At 37.8% G+C, this 18719-nt stretch overlaps 1 protein-coding gene across 39 annotated transcripts in view; it reads left to right on the top strand.

Annotated features, from left to right (window-relative positions):
• The window catches only part of EPB41L2 (erythrocyte membrane protein band 4.1 like 2), a 232544-nt gene that overhangs the window by 189307 nt on the left and 24518 nt on the right, over positions 1–18719 (top strand). For 3 of the 39 annotated variants that reach the window (XM_063621625.1, XM_063621615.1, XM_063621595.1), the window contains exons 13-16: positions 4702–4848; positions 12811–13374; positions 15320–15442; positions 17259–17357. The exons of 2 other annotated variants lie outside the window; for them this stretch is intronic. In XM_063621625.1, coding sequence (XP_063477695.1) covers positions 4702–4848; positions 12811–13374; positions 15320–15442; positions 17259–17357 — 933 coding nt within the window. Of the gene's footprint in view, positions 1–2736; positions 2800–4701; positions 4849–6173; positions 6276–10398; positions 10567–12555; positions 12610–12810; positions 13375–15319; positions 15443–17258; positions 17358–18719 lie in introns of all 39 variants that reach the window. 34 more of the 39 variants (XM_055263991.2, XM_055263992.2, XM_063621713.1 and 31 more) reach the window with 24 other exon arrangements.

Here is an 18719-nt window from a genome sequence, read left to right as displayed (position 1 = left end):
GGATTCTGCCATAGCCCCTTCTCAGCCTGACTGTCCTTCTCCCGTCCATGGGAAGACTCTTAAAGCAGCTGACAACAGTGATTCTGAGTTTGGTTACTTCTCCTTCAGTTTCTCCAAATGTTTTCCCTCCGGCTTCCCCTCCCTTCTTGATGAAGATGGGTATCTTGCTTTCCCCAGCCTCCCCAAGGTCTGGGTCTCCTTCCTCCCCGCTGGTGTGCAGCACTATATCCCAATCACCTCCCCTTCATTCATTCCTTCCCTTATCCTCATCTTTGGGCTACTTCTGTCTGCTTCTCAGTCAGTTCCTTTTTCTCTTGCCTTTTCTCTTCCTCTAGCTCTATCCCTCTGCTATCTGGAGGCTAAAGCCGCCTCCTTTAATGTTTCTTATGACTGTGACTTGAATGACAAACTAGAGGAAGAGGAAGTAGTTGCTGGCATGCCTACATAAGCTCAGTTTGTGGAGTCAACACAATACACTTTATCTTAAACCCTTCCTAATATATATAGAGTGTAAATGTGTGCATACATTTCACCACTGATTACCCTCAACATAGTAGTACCTGCACATTTTCACACACACAATATTTTAGTGCATGAGAAATAAGTGTAGACACTTCTCCTTCATTCATACCATTGACCAGGTCCACACATTCTAAGTTAGGAGCGAAATTGTAGGATTATTTTACAAATATCTAGATTAAACTAGATTTGTAACAGAAGGTGTGGGGGAGGAGGGAACCTGTATTGTCCATAACAATCCATACAGGGTCTCTCCATTTTGCAAACAGTTATTAATGCTGTTCCTTTAGGATGAAAGCTTTTTGTTTTGATATAGAACTTAGGATGCAGTGGACATAACTGTTCTTGATGTATATTAGTAGAATTCCTTAGTACTGTTATTTCTCTTGTTGGAAACCCAAGTGTGTTCTAGCATCTATGAAGATGTGTCTGTAACCTTTACTCCTGACATTTGTAAGTCTAATCTCAAAAGCTCCTTATCTCCCTATTATTGTAGTATTTGGAGACCAGATGAATTTTAGCTAGTTTTTTTTTTTTCTAACCTTAAATTATGTATTATATATAAGAGTCACTGTAGGGTATTTTATAAGGAAGGTACTATTCTGTTGTCTTTAACAAATGTATGTGAAAAGTGAAACATGGCTTTTTGAAAATTTAGACTATATAACACTAAGATTGGGCCTCTTAGTGCTCTTTGTTTAAAATTAGGTGTTTGGTTTGAGGATTATTACCCCTATATAAGGCAAATTTTTTTCAAATATCCTACCTCTGTGCTACTAAGTCAGCATTAACATGTACAATATATTTTTGATTATTTTGTTAAATGTGGCCTGGTGATTTAGTGCCTCATATTCTGTGGATACTACCAATACATAGAGTAAATCACAAAATTTAGAGCAAACCTAAAGAAAAATGTAAAGATAATGCAGTGAGTATGCATTGTAGGAGAAACCACAATTGTTAAAAAGTTTCCCTGCGGAATATCAAAGATAAACATTTTAGGGAATTAAGTGTTGACCAAGGAGTTGGAAGATGTTTCTTAACAGATTATTGAATGTCCGTGTCTCATTTTTCACATCTGATAAAGACTGAGCTCCTTGCTTACCTCTGAAAAATACTATGAATGGTTAAAAAGGTAAGCCGTTTGAACTCTCAGATTTGACACTATCATCCTAATTAAGAAGGAAAAGGATATATATTAAGAATTAACCTGTAAAGGTTAAATGATTTGCCTTTGGTAAGGGAGTCAATATTTTTATTCTCACCATTTTTTCCCTTGAGTCAAAATTCAGTCAGTATTTGTTAGTTTTAAACTTCTACATTCATTCTTTTGAATCATCAGATATTGAGAAATGTCCAACTATGAAAAGCTGTTCTTGTTTAAAGAATTTTATGTAAGTGGTTATATTTCAAAGATTATTTTTAAATACCCACCATTTTAATATGAAACTAGTTAAATAAGCCAATCCCCCTCCCCCAGCCAGAAAAGAAATCCATATTTAACAAACTGAATCATAGGTTGAACATTTGTTCCCCAATATAAGGCTAAAAACAAATTTTACATCATTATACTTTACCCCATCACTAGTTGCTTTAGAGATTTCAAATTAGAACAGATTGAATTATGCCATTTTTGCACTCTCATATTTTTGTTCCTGAGTACAAAATATTCAAAAGCAGAGCATAATCTAGGGACTGAGAAAGAGTGAAGCTTCCATCTTCCATTCCACCTTTGCAAAGGATCATTTCCATCATTCGTACAACACTGTAGGTGAAGAAAGACCAAAGAGGCTTAATATTCTGCATCTTCTGAGGGCCTCACAATAAAGGTTGGTAACACTGGTTCACCATTTAAGTTCAAATACAGCTTCTTTGCACTGATGGTAGAGTTTCCACTAATACTCCCCTTCTTTCTGGCCATTTGCTGTGTGACTTTTCAGGCGAAGATGGAAGAAGAGGAAACACAGCTGGAAGAGGTGGCTGAGTTTTCCCTAAAGTTAAACATCTCATGGCTGCTGCCTGCCATTAGTATTGTGGGGGGAGGGTCCACTCTCAGGGTTTATTTATGAGTTGTGTTTGTTGTGGCTTTAAGTTCATAAGATTTGTATTCCTCTTTTAATGTCTTAGACTGTCGAACTCTGGTCATTTTGGTGCTTGCTCATTGATACACTTATGTTTATTTGCCTTTTCCCCCCTGTGTGTGATTTAATTTCACAGAAAAATTCCTTGAGAGTAGAAGGGGATAATATTTATGTCAGACATAGCAATTTAATGTTGGAGGTTTGTATAATCTAAGAAAACAACTCTGTCCTAATGGCTGCCCGGCTGCTGTGGACGGGAGGTCACGCCTAGGCTGGCTGGCAATGTTCTTCAAGCACGGTGCATGCAGCGCATGGGGTAATTCAACTCGGGAGTGCATGTTACCAGCCTGATGGTGTTCCTTTCAAGTGGCTTAGGCAGGACTGTATCTACTAGAAGTTCTCAAAGTGACAAGTGGGAAAAAAAAGTTTAGTCATATGAATCAAGTTTTTATCCAGTACTCTTGAAGTTGTTCTACAAGTAAACCTATTCTCTCCTAAAGGGTTAACTCTAGGGCATCAACCTGAAGTAACACAATCTCATCCTTAATATATATTAACTAGAACAGAGATTTGTTTATTGATCTGGCATTAAATCATTTGACTCTTGATCTTGATCTATGCCCACTTTTTTTGTTTTTGTTTTTTTTTTTTTGGTTAAAATCCGTGATTGGGAATGTGGTCCACTCTCAGTATTCTGTTGGAGAATATGCTAATTAAAGGAATTATTTTAATTAGAAAGAACAAGCAAAAGTGAGAGAGAAGTAAAGGAGAAAAAGAAAGCCCAATCACCCAATTAGGAATGTAAAATGTAAAATATGTTCCCCGTGTCACGTGAGAACATTTTTTTTTTCCCTTTTTATTTTACAGTAGTATGTGGCAGTGTATTCAATAGAGAACTGCAGCTCTCAGTAATCTGACTAATCTGTTTGGTTGCTTTTGGCAGCTTGGTAACTGATGGAAATGTATTTTTGCTTAACTTACTAAAATGCTGTCCAGTGTAATAAGTAACATTGCTTTGAACCAATGCAAGAAATGTGCCTGATCTCAAGCCACAGTCATTTTTCCATGCCATGCAAAGATTTTTAGATTTTCATGAGTTTTTGCAAATGGCTATAGAAGCTCATAGATGAGCTACTATGCTTGTGCATGAATATGGAATATCTAATTTTATTGGTTGCATGACCTGTTCCTTAAAGTGTGATGAAAGCTATAATCCACAGGTGGCCCTATGATTTTTGAAATATAAATAAATATTTAAAATTTGGTTAAAACAAATACTATTTATCAGAGCCAGTCAAAAAAAAATTCCACAAATACCATTTATCAGGGCCTGCTCCCATGAAAATGGACCTGGTAGTTTTTCTTGTATATTTGTCTGTATAAGGATGATCTGGCGATTGCGGAGGCTAGACCCCACTTTTGTGCTTGGCAAGTACGTGAGACCAGTCTGTGGTTCATTTATTTTATAAAGAGGCTAAACAGAAGCAGCCTCTGGAAGCAGTAATTTTTATTCCTTAAGAATTAAAAGCCACCACTGGAATTTCCTGAAAACAAACAAAAAACCTTGGCTTTTCCAGCTGGGGGATGATCCTGGTCTGGCTTTTTCTTCCAGCCAGTGTGCTTCTGGGTCTCTACCTTTCTCTATTTTGTACTTGATTTACTGTGTTCACAGAATGCAATTTTAGGAGTAGTCTTAATCAGAAAGGTAAATTTGCTGGAACAAAGTCATAGTCTGAGTTTCAAATCCAGGTACTGGAAGGTAGTGTTAATTAGCAATTTTGATGATCAGTTCCATGTCATCTTTCTAATAATGTAAATAATTATTCCTTTAAAAATCCTAAACAGAGAAGAAATCATAACCCTTTAAAATGTAAATCATTGAAGAAGAACGCATTGACTTTATTTTCAAATTTTGATGAATTTATGAACTTATTCATAGGTTATAATATGGCTTTAGAGACTTGGCATTTTTCTTGCTTTACTATGTTTTTTTTTTTTTAATCATAAGTTTGCTTTGTCTTATTTTTTGGTTTTATTTTTGTCCTACTGGGTTTTTTCCTTTTGGATTTTTTTCCCCCTTTGTTACGTTACATATTGCTAGGAACTGGATAAAGCCCAGGAGGACATACTGAAACATCAGGCTAGCATTAGTGAACTCAAGCGCAATTTTATGGAATCCACACCTGAGCCGCGCCCTAATGAATGGGAAAAACGACGTATCACACCTCTGTCCCTACAGACACAAGGGGTATGTCATTAGCTATTTGTTGGCTCTGTCTCACTCCAGTTGCTCAATAAAACTTAAATTGTTAATCTCCTATGTTGAGTCTAGGGAAGTTACAAAATGTTCCCATTTAATTATTTTTATGTAATTACTAACAATTTTTAAAATACTAAATATTTATTAACAATGTAATAGTTATTGGCCTAGTTCTTAGGTAAATTGCATGAGTTTCAAAATACTTTTGAAATAGTTTTAGGATAATTTCACTATTTTACTCAGGTAAATTGGTAGTAGTAATGAATTGTTATATAGGACAATTTAGAAACATACTGTATTTAATAAGCTTTTTAGTTACTGATATCTGAAATAGGGAAATTTACTTAGCATAAATAATTAATAAAGGAATATAGACTATCTTTAGAGTGGTTTAAGGTTATTATTGTGAGGAAAATGAGTTTAACTTAGCTTTAAAGACTGATGAGCCCTGTTGAAAGCTTGAAAAATATTATATATAATACGACTTAGTATTGAAACTTCCTAGTAAAGAAATGTTAGAATTGTGTTTTAAAAACGTTTTTTCAACCATAGCATTTCTCCTCACTTATTCTATTTCTTTTCATGTTTTACTTCTCCCCACCACTGATATGAGTACATATTGCCTTCAGGATATATTCTCAATATATTTCTCCACTCATTGTCATCCACATCTGTGCCTCTAGAATTCTTCCAAATCCCTCCTGTTATTGACCAAGAACTTCCATGGGCTCGTTTATCATACTTGAGCGGACAGTTATCATACTATATTTAATCCGTAGTTTAAAAAATGGTATAAAGATGTTACCCTACAATTTCATCTTTTTCCTTTCAGCATCTAGTCTGGCGTGAATGTCGCCAAATTGTAGACATTGATTTAGATATTCTAGTGCTATTTTTATTCACCTTTCCTTAAAAAGAAAAGCTGTTAGTTACTTTAAATTTCTAAGTTTGTGCCATTGAAAAAGAAAGCTCTTTAAGAACAAATGAGCAAAAAGAATTGCTGAACTGAAGCACAGAACTTTTGAAAATATTAAGACTTGCATGGTAGAGTCTTAAGAAGTTGGATACAACTTCAGTTCTTAGTTTCAGATTTTTCTGAAGACGATAAAAAATGTCAATTTCAGCAGTCTATTCCAGAATGTTGTGTTTTCTGGAGAAAGGGTCTGATGCCATGCCAAGGTTTTCACCTTCCATTATGTGCCGCTTCTCCTGGTGTCATTGACCCACACCGGGTCAGTGTTTTATGTTTGTGTTGCTGTAGGTGTAATGTATGTGTCTTATTTGTTGATTATGTCTATTGTTTAAAACAATAGAGAAAAGGAGACCATCTTTTCAAGGATATTTTATCCGTGAAGGAGAAGTACCTGATGCCGACAACACGGACGGTTGAAGAAAAAGCTCAGGAGACGGACAAGGTGTTCACCTTGCACCCTTGGATCTACTCTTGCTTTTTCTCCTTTTCCTTTTGTTTCTGTCCACAGCCATAAGATTTCTTTTTTCCTGTGTGTCATACTAAAATTTTTTTGAAATGATTTTTGAGCATTTAAAAAGTTAAATGCCCTGTGTATAGAAGCATAGAATTGTTGGATGAGAAATACCATATTGCAGAAGCACTTGAAAAGTCAAAATTTGAAATACAGAAACATCAACCAATTTAGGTGATAAGTGATTCCTAATTTGATGTATGTGGCTGACAGTTGGGAAACTGATTTCATGTGAAAATGCACTGTTTGTACAATACTTATGCATGCCATGTTGTTAAAATAACCACTTATATGCCTTAGATTATGAGTTAACTAATTACATATGGAAACCTTTTGAGTTTTCATTTGTAAGATTTTTAATGGGAACAAAGATTTTGATGCACCGTAGCAGCTCCTCAGCTCTCTCTCCGCTCCTGCATGTGTGACATTTCTGACATTGGTGAGGAAGTTCACTTTCCATTGCTTTTACATCCTCATTCTTCTCTTTCTACTGATTTTACTTAGCCCGGTGGTCAGTCTGTTATTTGCTGGGACTGGAGAGCTTGGAGTCTAGTAGAGGAGACATGGAAATAGTTAATTAGAAAAGTTTCTTTTTTTTCTTTTTTTTTTTTTGAGATGCACTCTTGCACATTCACCCGGGCTGGAGTGCAGTGGCGTGATCTTGGCTCACTGCAACCTCCACCTCCTGGGTTCAAGCAACTTTCCTGTCTAGCTGGGATTACAGATGCCCGCCACCAAGTCTGGCTAAATTTTTTGTGTTTTTAGTTGAGACGGGGTTTCACTATGTTGACCAGGCTGGTCTTGGACTCCTGACCACGTGATTTGCCCTTCTTGGTCTCCCAAAGTGCTAGGATTACAGGTGCGAGCCACCACACCCGGCTGGTGATTAGAAAATTTTCTAATTGGTACTTGGAAAGTTTCAGACACTAAGAAGTAAATGTTAAGAAGGTGAAATACAATGTTGTGTTAGGAGGGGATTAGGAACACGGTTTTGTCATTGTGGTCAGGAGGAGATGACATTTGAGTTGAAACCTTAATGATGACCAGGTGGACATGTGAAAATGTATCCATGTGTAAGGAAGAGCCACAACACAGGAACTGAAAGACCAAATGACAAGGCTTGGTGAGCAAGGGGGAGCGCGAAGGAAGGAAAATTCAAAGAAGTTAGACCCTAGGTCATGTCACGGTCTTAAAGGCCATGCTAACAGTTCGGAATTGTACAATAGGAGTGATGGGAAAGCCTTGGAGAGTTTGAAGGTGAGTAGTGGCAGAATCCCACCTGTGTCTGACAGAAGTCCCCCCTGGCACTGGATGAGGAATAGATTATAGGGGCTGTGAATGAGAGCAGAGATTATTAATAAGGAAACAGTGATTCCCTTCCACAAAGTAGATTCTGTTAATTGGTAGAGAGTATTCATCAGAACACATAGCGGGGTCGGGAAAGGAGGCAAAATAAGTAGAAATAAGGAGTTTGTGGTCTAGTTGAAATGAAATATTTTCAGAACATTGCAAATGAGAAAGATAATGTCATGAAGCCAAACCAAGTGACATATTTATATACTTTAAAGGTTAGCCTGAAACCAAAGCCAATTAGTCTCCATGTGTATAATGAGGACTTTAATATCACATGCTTTGAAATACTATGTATTTTTGATAACCTGTCCTCCAGAAGCAATCACATGATATCATTTGATCAAATTTAAAGTGATGTCCTTGGATTTTTGCAGTAGGAAACTTTGACATTTTAGTGGAGATGTTTACAATTATTATCATTTTTCTGGATCTCATGTTTTAGGAATGTACAGTATAAAATATCTTGTCATAGAAGTCACATTAAAGTGATGTTAATATGAAATTTAAATCTGGGAAAGTCCCCAAATGGTCTATCTGTACTTGAAGCTACTTGTTTTTCTGTTCTTTTCCTCTCCAATACATGCAGGAAAATACATACTTTTTTGACATACATGTAGATTGTTCTTATTACAATCATCCATTCATCCGTTTGCCCGACAAACATTTATTGACCACCTACATTGTATCTTTTTTGTTTTTCTTCAAATAACATACTAGTATTAGTTGAAAGTATGTGAGCATTTGTCTGCGGGAGTGTTTTTACTTTACCAGAGTACATTTTCAATTTCTGTCTTTGTTGTATCTTCATTTTACTGTTAATTCTGCAGGGGTTCTCGTTTATCTTTGAATTATAATTCTTATTGAAAGTAAAATAAAAAAATTATGCATAAGTATATAATTTGACCACTTTCCCAAATTTCTATAATATGGGTTTTTATAGCTTTTTTTAAAAAGCAGTAATAGTTTCTTTTAAAAAAAAATACATTGAATTTTCAAAGTGGCTGTAGTTTGAATTTGAACAATTTTGAGTGTAGAGCAGAAAATTGGAAACCAAGTCATTTAATCTTTAATGGGTAAATAACTCTATTGTAATCCTCTTAATGTGTTGTACGAATTTTGATGACTTAAATTTGCATAGACTATTCTCTCCTGAGTCTAAGGGATTCTATACATTGAGTTGTAAGGTACTTTTGAAGGTATGTCATTGGATAATGAAATGTGTGGCACTTCTTTAAATTCCCCAGTGATCTCTCACTGGGAAGGGCACCCCACCCACCCCCACTTCCCCTCGGGATGATGTAATCATAGAGATGGTAATGAAGTTAAATCAGTCCAAAAGCTTTTTTCTCTGCTGAATATTGCAAGTGCCTATTCACCTCACCCTCCTCACCTCACTTTCTGTGCTCCTCAACCTTCTTAGCTCACAGTATGAAGGGGCCCCTTGGGAGTGTTAATTGATTTTTCTTTTAAGATTTCTGAATATTGGCCAGGTGCGGTGGCTCACACCTGTGTTCCCAGCACTTTGGGAGGCCGAGGAGCGTAGATCACCTGAAGTCAGGAGTTTGAGACCAGCTTGGCCAACATGGCAAAACCCCGTCTCTACTAAAAATACAAAAATTAGCTGGGCGTGGTGCTGCACGCTTATAATCCCAGCTACTGGGGAGGCTGAGGCAGGAAAATCACTTAAACCTGGGAGGTAGAGGTTGCAGTGAGCCGAGATCACAGCACTGCACTCCAGCCTGAGCGACAGAGTGAGACTGCGTCTCAAAAAAAAAAAAAATTCTGGATAGTGGTGTTTATTAGGAATTATTCTCACACTTCTGACATGAGGGGGTGCTTCATGGTGACTCTCGAGTATTGACATTTCAAGTTTCTAAGGATAGTTCTGTTGTCCCTCAGGCAGGTTAGGAGCCATTGTTTAAGAGCCAGACACAGCAAAGTTAAATTTGCTTTAATGGTTTAATTTAGGGAGAAATAATTTTCACATTGCTCATTGAGCTTTCAACTCTGAGTTTGTCTTCCTATTTTGAATTGTTTTTCTTTACCTGTTTTTTGCAAAAAAAGGGGCAGGGTAATTTATTCTGTGGCATATTTAGCACGCCTGAGGGAATGAATGTGGGCTGCTGTCAGAATGTTTGTTGTACAGAGAGTTAGGGTGGTATCGAGGAGGGAGATTGTAGGAGTTGGAGTGGTGAGGGAAGGCCTTACAGAAAATACAGACTATGAAGTGGGCCTCAGGGAGGTTAGAAAACTGGAAAGGCCCAGAGTGTGCAGAGAAGGACAAAGAGGGGCCTTGGAGGCAGGAGAGGGAGGACTGCCCAAGCTGTAACACAGGAATAAGCATTTCAAGTGTAGGGGCCACTGAAGAGGCCATTCTGTGCAGAGAAAGGCCGAGGAACTAGCTCAAGAATATATGAAATGGCATTTGGGTGGGTCGGTTGTGCTCAGTTGGTAATCAGCCAAGCAGTTTTCACTGGTTTCTGGAGGTCGCAACTATCAAAGATTCTCAAGCAGGGTGGAAAAGCTGGCGCTCACAAACCTCTGCATAAGCCTGCTGCAGAATCTTTCAGAATTCTCATCTTTTCTTTCATTTTATGCTGTTCTGTTGTTCTTTCTTGTGTAACCTTCCCTTTCTTTCAATAGGTCACTGCTGTCTGTTCTGACTTATTGCTAATTCTTTGCTCTTTTCTGACCTCTCCAGAGCCTAGAAGAGGAGATAACATCAATTTTGTTTAGTGAAAAGGGCTTTTCTGATAGCATGAAAGCCACCTTCACTTCAGCCACCACTTGGACAGCAGAGGGCGCTGTTGTGAGCTCTAATGCACCTTCTGAAAAGCTTTCTTCCTCGCCCTTCTCACACTTGCTTGAGGTGCATTTTACTTTGTTTCCCCTGTTACTAAAAGCCACATATGAGAGAGATTTTCGTTTTTTTAAATATTCAGGCACCATTCCCTCCAGTGCTTTCATTGGTGAAATTAATTCTTCCTGGGAGAAACATTCAAGAAACAATGACTGAATTGGAACATGAAGAAAAGATATAGATTGGATGTTTCTCCTGCTTCTTTGGTCAAAGAAAAAAAAATCTGCCTAAATTCAGAGAATAATTTAAATCATTAAGTTCCAGAGTCTGGGCTGTTAAGCAGAGGGAAATCCTCAACCAGATATGCTTTGCAGAGTTGACATTTTCAAAATCCCAAATTTCAGGAAGGCATGTTATTTTTTAAATTCTGTTTATATGGAAAAAATCTGAAGTGCCTTCCATGCTCCATGAAATAATTGCTTTTGAATGACCCTAAGGAATTCCCTGAACTTGGGCAGAACCTATCCAGCCAATTGAGGTTAAGATATAACAATAATAGTAACTCACTGATCTATAATAATAATGAAATGTGTGTTTCAGAAATGTTCTGGTCACTGGATATGTTTATTATATGTAGTCATGGTTAAATGTTACCTGTTTATCAAAATAGATTGAGAGTTTTTTTCAGTTTAATATCCAAAAACCTCTGAGTTTTCAATAAAACTGGAAAGATAGCCGTCTTCTGTTAGTAATGTGATTTACATGGTATTAATTTGGGTCAGTGAAAGCATGCCCTTACCATGTGTTTAAGAATAATAGGGCAGGTCCAAGAGAGTTTGTGAGTAGACATTGACAGTGCTGCAGAGACATGGGTGTGTGATGTTAGGATCTTCAGCTCATGGTTGTCCACGAGTCTGGGACAGATGAACTCAGCCCTGCTGTCTGTTATAGGCTCCAGTCCAGTTAGTACCTTGGCAACTTCACAACAATATCCAGAGGGCTCAGTGGTGTGGTGCCCTTCTCCATCCAGAATGGAGTCACTTTCGTGAATAAATAGGGCTCCTGGCTCTAGCTGAATTATTTTTAAGTTAGATCATAGGCAGTAGTACCACCTAGAAGTAAAAAAGTTGGCCATGCTTGAGTTATATCATTGTAAAGCAGACTTTTTGTAAGTGTGAGAAAAATGTGAAGCTTTAAAAACCCCTCTGTACAAAAAGGTTTCCACCCTAGTTAATAATATCATAACATAGTAATTTGTTACTAATGTATTCAGTCAACAGATATTTATTGAACATTTAGGTGCTATGTTACTCAACTGGAGTAAATTACTTTACTCCCAAGAAGTAGATGTCTGAAGGGGATAGGAGTGAACATGTCAAATAATAAACTTGACTCAGTTTAGATTTCAAAGATGCTAGTGGAGGAGCTAGATGTTGAGAGAAAACACTTGGAGCCACCATTGACACCCACCCTGTTGTATAACATAGTCTTTGCCGACCTATGATACGAACTGGAATGTTAATAAGCATTTCTGGAGTGAACATTTTCATGTTAATAGCCTTCTGAGGCTAACTATAATTTTGCCAATTAGAACTTTTTTTTTTTTCTAAAGAAAACCAGCAAAAAATAAAAGTGCCATCTCTTTGGTGCTATGTTCATTTAAGAATCAGGGTTCCAGGCTAGACTTTATAGTCTGATTAAAATCAAAACTGTTGACTAGGTTTTAAAAGTTAAATTTTTTTCTTTAAAATGATGAGTCAGTTTTGGTATAATTCAATTTTTGTAAACTGTTTTAACTACATAGGTAGAGCTTATAGGTATATCTATAATAAAAGCATTTTACTTCTTTGGGAGGATGCTGGCTGTTTTTGTGTTTTTGTGTCTTTTTGTAAGCTTTTTTGGCATTTGTCTTGACTGTCCTCTATGTGACCTTGAGCAGAGGTTTCTGTAGATGTTGATTCTTGCTGTTTTGTCTTTGCAGTGTCAGATGTTTGTTTCAGTGGTTGTTGAGGTAAAACTGTATTGATTTTGTGTCCTCGGTTGCTTTTTGTTCCGCAGACACGTGCTCCTGAGTCAGAAGGGCCTTGCACTGGAGCCAGGGATGCTGTTAAGGTTCTCCCCTTTTTCCATGTTAACACCATTGCCTCACGTTTCTCATTGCCCTCACGTTTGCCCCGCTTCCCTTTCAGTCAGCCATCATAATCATCTTTGTTTTTCTCCATGACATGAATCTGCCATCGGTTAATTTGGGTTTCCGTTGTTTTTATTTATTCATATATTTTTGTTTTCCCTCGTCCATCTTTTTTTGTACAGAGTTCACATGAGACTCTGAATATAGTGGAGGAGAAGAAGCGGGCAGAGGTTGGGAAAGACGAAAGAGTAATCACAGAAGAAATGAATGGTAAAGAGATATCACCTGGGAGTGGTCCTGGGGCGATTCGTAAGGTGGAGCCTGTGACACAAAAAGACTCCACCTCCCTGTCTTCTGAGAGCAGCAGCAGCAGCAGTGAGAGTGAGGAGGAAGACGTGGGAGAGTACCGTCCCCACCACCGAGTGACCGAGGGCACCATCAGGGAGGAACAGGAGTATGAAGAAGAGGTGGAGGAAGAACCCCGCCTGGCAGCCAAGGTAGTAGAGAGGGAGGAAGCAGTGCCCGAAGCCAGCCCAGTCACACAAGCAGGTGCCAGTGTAATCACAGTAGAAACAGTGATCCAGGAAAATGTAGGTGCCCAAAAGATACCTGGAGAGAAGAGTGTACACGAAGGCGCTCTTAAGCAAGACATGGGAGAAGAAGCAGAGGAAGAGCCACAGAAAGTTAACGGAGAGGTGTCCCATGTTGACATTGATGTTTTGCCACAAATTATTTGTTGTTCAGAGGTAAATGGGAGTCCCAGGTGGGAGCCAAACTCTAGAGCTGCTTCTCAGATGGGGAACTCCTGCCTTTCTTCTCCTGTCCTCCCAGTTCTTCAGCTTTTTTCAACAAGAATCTCGTTTTTCTGTCTCATGGGAGGAAGGGGGAAGCACTGCTTTGTGGATTTTCTGCCCGCTCAGTTCATGGGTTCCAGCTTCTCTGCTGCCACTGGACACCTGTAGGGTAAACTTTCTTACAAGCACCACATCAGTTTTGCCTTCCCTTTTCACATTTAAATTTTTCTTTGCATGTTTTGGGTGTTTTCGACTGTTTTGTCTTCAGTTGCACTGCTTCCTCACACTATATGCCTTTTTTTCCCCTTTTGGTTTAATTAGAAAAATGTATATGTAATGTTGAAAAAAAAAATAGTCAGTGCTGAGTGCGTGTGCCCCTGATGTCATGATTGGGTTTGACTTCTTGGCTCATTCTTCAACTTCAGAGTTTTAGAAATGACAGCAGGCTCTGATTACCGTGGTTCTCTGAATGCAGTATCCAGCAGTGATGAGAATGTTATTTCTTGAATGCCGCTGTGATTTCTGTTTTGGGATTCCAGGGGTTATATGGTTTTGTTAAGAGCCTTTCTTTCCTTCCAGGCAGCCAGAGGCTAGGCTATTTGATAGGAGGATATCCTCGCTTCTCGTTCTATCCTGATGTCAATTCTGGAGTATTTGCCAGATGATTATATGTTTTGTGGATTATCTATACATTGGACATGAATCTTTTTCTTTTCTCTTCAAAGAAGAGAACTTTTTGTTCACTAGGTGCAGTATCTCTCATTTGGGAGTTAGGCTGAGGGAGGGTTTATTTCCTTGGGAATATTTCTTGATTTTAATATTAAATGCCCACAATACAGAGATTTATTTTGTTCTCTTCGATGGGATGGAAAATGTTGAAGTGACTTTGTCTTAAAGTAATTAAGTGAATTTTAACCATGTTACTTTTAAACTTCTGTTTCACTTTAGAGAAGATTTTTCAAGAGTCTTTGAACACTTCGAACTACTCTGTATTTAACATATCGTGACTCCTCTTTAAATAATTATGCCTGTTGAGAATGTTCTGTCAAAGAAAGTACTGCAGTATTTTGGTAGTAGTATAGTCTGGTGTTGCATTAATATTAAACATGCATACTTGGCAGACTACAATGTTAATAAGCCGTCGAATATTTCCTTTAATGTTTCAAATTGTTCAAAGCATTGGTGTAACATTGATGGAGTAATTTTAGATAGAGCATTTTAACTTAGGTAATACAGAAGAAACACTGCAAATTTTAGACAAGTATAACTGAAAACAGTAATACTTGAAGACATCCTTTCTGAAAATGGTGTGTCTGTTAACAACAAGGCAGAAAAGGCATTGTGGGCAGAAGAACAAATCTTAGCCTACCCAGCTGGCGTGCCAGTTAAAGGCAGTGAGCCTTCACACAAACTATGCGGTCCTTTAAATTATGATAAAAATAGAGACAGGTCACTTCACATAGTTCATTCTATTTTCTTTTCAATTTATTATTACTTACCTGAAGTTAGAGAGAGTGAGAGTGTGTGTGTGTGTGTGTGTGTGTGTCACTATATACTAGGCTTGACATATAAGTAGCTTGGGACCATCTTAATTTAAAGAGTAACATAATTTAGGAAGCCTTCATGTCAACTTATTTTTCATATATGTGTATATACACATACACACATTCATATATATGTACGTATCTATGTACACATGTATGTATGTGTATATATGATATATTTGAAGGAAAATTTTTCTTTTATTTCTTTTGTTTGTTTTAGGTTGTTTGCTTTTACTCTTTTGTGCATGATTGTGTGTTTGGTTATGTTTCTTACTATTATTTGTGAAGGTTCCATTAAACGCTTTTACTTTATTACCTCTAGAATTTATTTTTCCCTTCCTTTTCCACCTCAGCCACCAGTGGTAAAAACAGAGATGGTAACAATTTCTGATGCCTCACAAAGGACAGAAATCTCCACCAAGGAAGTCCCCATTGTCCAAACTGAGACCAAAACCATCACATATGAGTCTCCACAGGTACAAAAGCTCTAGACTTGGACTGTTCGAGCTCTTTTTTCCCTTAGTGTATCTATGTTTTCATTCTTCTCTTAGTTTACATGTTTCTGGCTTTGGTGTAGCTTTTTGTATCTCCACTTTATAACTGTACTTCAACAACATAATTTGCTATGTTCTTCTCTTAGATTGAGACAGAGAGCTGCAATTACATTGGTAACCCAGTAATTATAGGGGAACTGTACATATGATTATTTAGGACAGACAGTATCAATCTTGTTCATATGATTGAAAGCCATTTCTGGATTGACATATCTAAGAATGTTTGTGTACACTTAGGAAACAAATTGTCTTGTAAAGTTTGTCTGATATAATTCATCGATTAATAATTATTGGATCTAATTGTGGATGTGATTTAGGCTTCTTTCCCTCTCTAACTCCATGAAGACTGACCCAATCAACTCATTCTTGCTTTTAATAACACACATGCACACACACACACACACACACAGGCACACACACCTGTGCTTCTCCTTCATGTGGAATTATTTTCTAAAGACCTATGTAGTCATTCATATGTGAATGGAGATACCATGTGTCTAAATAATTATCAGATTTGTGTGTTTGATTTTAGGTTTTCATACATTGGTTCTGTAAAGATTTGGAATAAGCATTAAGATGTTTAACCTTAAGAATAACAAAAAAAAGAGAAAGCATTCATCATTTCAAAATAGAATATAAAATATTTTCTCCACTGAGGAGATGAACCTTCTGTGGTAGAATTGTATTATGGTGGAGGATGTCAGGTTGTTGACCTCTCAGAATATTTTTTAAAGGATTTAATGCATGCACGTGTGAAACATGTCTGAAAATTATTTTGGATACGGCATCCCTGTGTGTGCATTGATCCCACATAAGCACAAATAGGTTTCTTATGAACGGCTTGGTGGGGGAGCATTAGTCATGTGTCTATATTGTGGTAAGTTGCCAGAATGAAGAAATACAGGTGCATGACCCGAGTTTGAAAGAGGCTGCCTCTTACAGTCAGAAAGGCTCTGGACCGTCCAGTTATTTCCTCGTGTCAGTGTCAGGAAACAGAAGGCAAATATGTTTCGTGATCTTAACATAAACTATTAGGCTATTAATTTGCTTCATTGTTTCCCCTTGGAAACTCTAGAATCTTCTGCATCTTTCAATATCGAAGCAAACAAGTTAAAATCTATTTAAACATATGTATGGGATTTATATATATGTAGAGAGCACATGCGTATGTGCAGTATTGAAATATATGTGCCCATATATATGCTCACAACATATAAACTATTACAGGGACAATGTAGTTGATTAAAAACAATCTGCTAGAGGTAAGCAGATAACCAAATCATGCAGATTCAGTTTGTCCTAGTCAGGTTCTGTTGCTTGGTAATTTGATAAAATGTTTATCTATTTTTACCCACCTGTGCTTAAAAAAAACAAACTCAGCGCTTCTGGTCACTGTGGAAACTTCTCTGCCTGGCTCTCTAGTTTCATTTTCTAGCTTCTGCAAATGTCCTTCAGACACATTCTGTCATAATTCCCTTGTAGCTTTCAGTCCCACCTCCTATGTCCATTCTCCTCTCTTTTCTCCACTCACACAGTTGAGTTTGCTTCTCCATGTGCACCTAGCCTTTTGCCTCTACTCGGTTTCAAATACCAGCCACTCTCCTGGATGGTAATTACTACTGCAAACACGCAAACCACATAGATTTTAAAAGGTGCATATTCGATGGGGCGGGGATCTTCTCTGACAACATAACTGAAGTTAAGCATTACTTTGTATTTTTCCCCCAACTATCCAAAGATTGATGGCGGGGCTGGTGGTGATTCGGGCACGTTACTGACTGCACAAACCATCACATCTGAGTCTGTGTCAACAACGACAACCACACACATCACCAAGGTAAAGCAATGCAGGGGATCATATGGAGAGAATGGTACATTACAGACAGAATCTTTTCTGAATTGTTTCTCTCTTCCTGTACGCACTTCCAAGTAAGATACAGACAGTGCCAGTGGAATCAAAATGCCTTGGTTTAAAGTATCCAAGAAATTAGGCTCCATTGACAAATGCATTTAAACCAAATTGCAATTTTGTGAAGTACAAGGGGGTAAAAATATGTTACGAATAGCTATATGTAAGATAGCTACAAAAGCATAAATAATTTAATACAATTTATAATTTATAAAAACAAACTTGTGCTTCTACTTTTATTAAACCAGCCCTCCTGACTAAAGCGAATGAATGAAGGCCATCATTCAGAATTTTCAGCAAGTTGTTGAAATAATGTAGAATTTCCCTCATTTAAGATCGCTAGTATGCTGATTTGGGGCATTCCCCTGTCCCTCCCCGCATAATTCTCTAAATGTTTAGCACTGGGTAACCAGTCATCCCTGGATCAGCAGCATCAGCTTCATCCGGGGCATTGTTAGAAGTATGAATAGCATGGCCCCACTCTAGACCTCCTGAAACCTTGGAATTGGCTTAAGAAGCTTCCAGGTGATTCTGATGCATGCTGAAGTCATCAGCTTTCTAACTCCAGCCTTATTTTCCACTATTTCCTTCTGCTTCTATTTTTTACTTTGGATAAGAGTCTAAAGGTCTTAAAGGTATCCCTTTTGCCCTTCCCAACCCATGTTTCAACAACAATTTAAAAAACAGCAAAAGTAATTTGTAAATTTAAAAATGCCGCATAAATGCAAGGTACTGTTGGTGCTCATTTTAAAGCATATCTAGTTGTTAAGCATAGTGATAAGCCTGGTTTCTTACAGTAAAATGCTGTCACTTGTGACTGAGAGTGTACATTTATCAGAGTTGTAAAGGTTGGATGTGTGTTTTCCCAGGACCGTGTGGTATTTGCTTATTGACTGTTTAGAAGGTCACAGCCAGATGATCTCCTCAGTCTCATCCAGTGTGCCCCAGGCACTCTCAGCTTGTACAGAGCCCATAACGCTGTGAGGCACTTCCCCCAGGAGCTCCCTCCTCCAGCCCCGCTCGCAGCCTTTGTCCAGCCATGCGCCATGTCTACGTGTATGACTACTTACGCAGGGTGTCATCAAATCAAACATTCAACAAAAACCTCACCTATCTTCCATATCTTAAACCAAAGCAAATCCTTTTTAAAATTATTGCACTAAATGCAATAAACAAAATCAGCAAATAAATTTGTATGCTCAGAATCCGTCAGTCAAAACCATCATATCATACGGAAGTCCTCTGTGATGGGAATAAAATATATATCACATCAAACAGTTTCTCAAACCG

Source organism: Symphalangus syndactylus, chromosome 2 (assembly GCF_028878055.3).
Source record: "Symphalangus syndactylus isolate Jambi chromosome 2, NHGRI_mSymSyn1-v2.1_pri, whole genome shotgun sequence".
Lineage (NCBI taxonomy): Eukaryota > Metazoa > Chordata > Mammalia > Primates > Hylobatidae > Symphalangus > Symphalangus syndactylus.
Note: the sequence above shows the minus strand (reverse complement) of the source record. Positions and strands in the feature narration are given on the sequence as shown.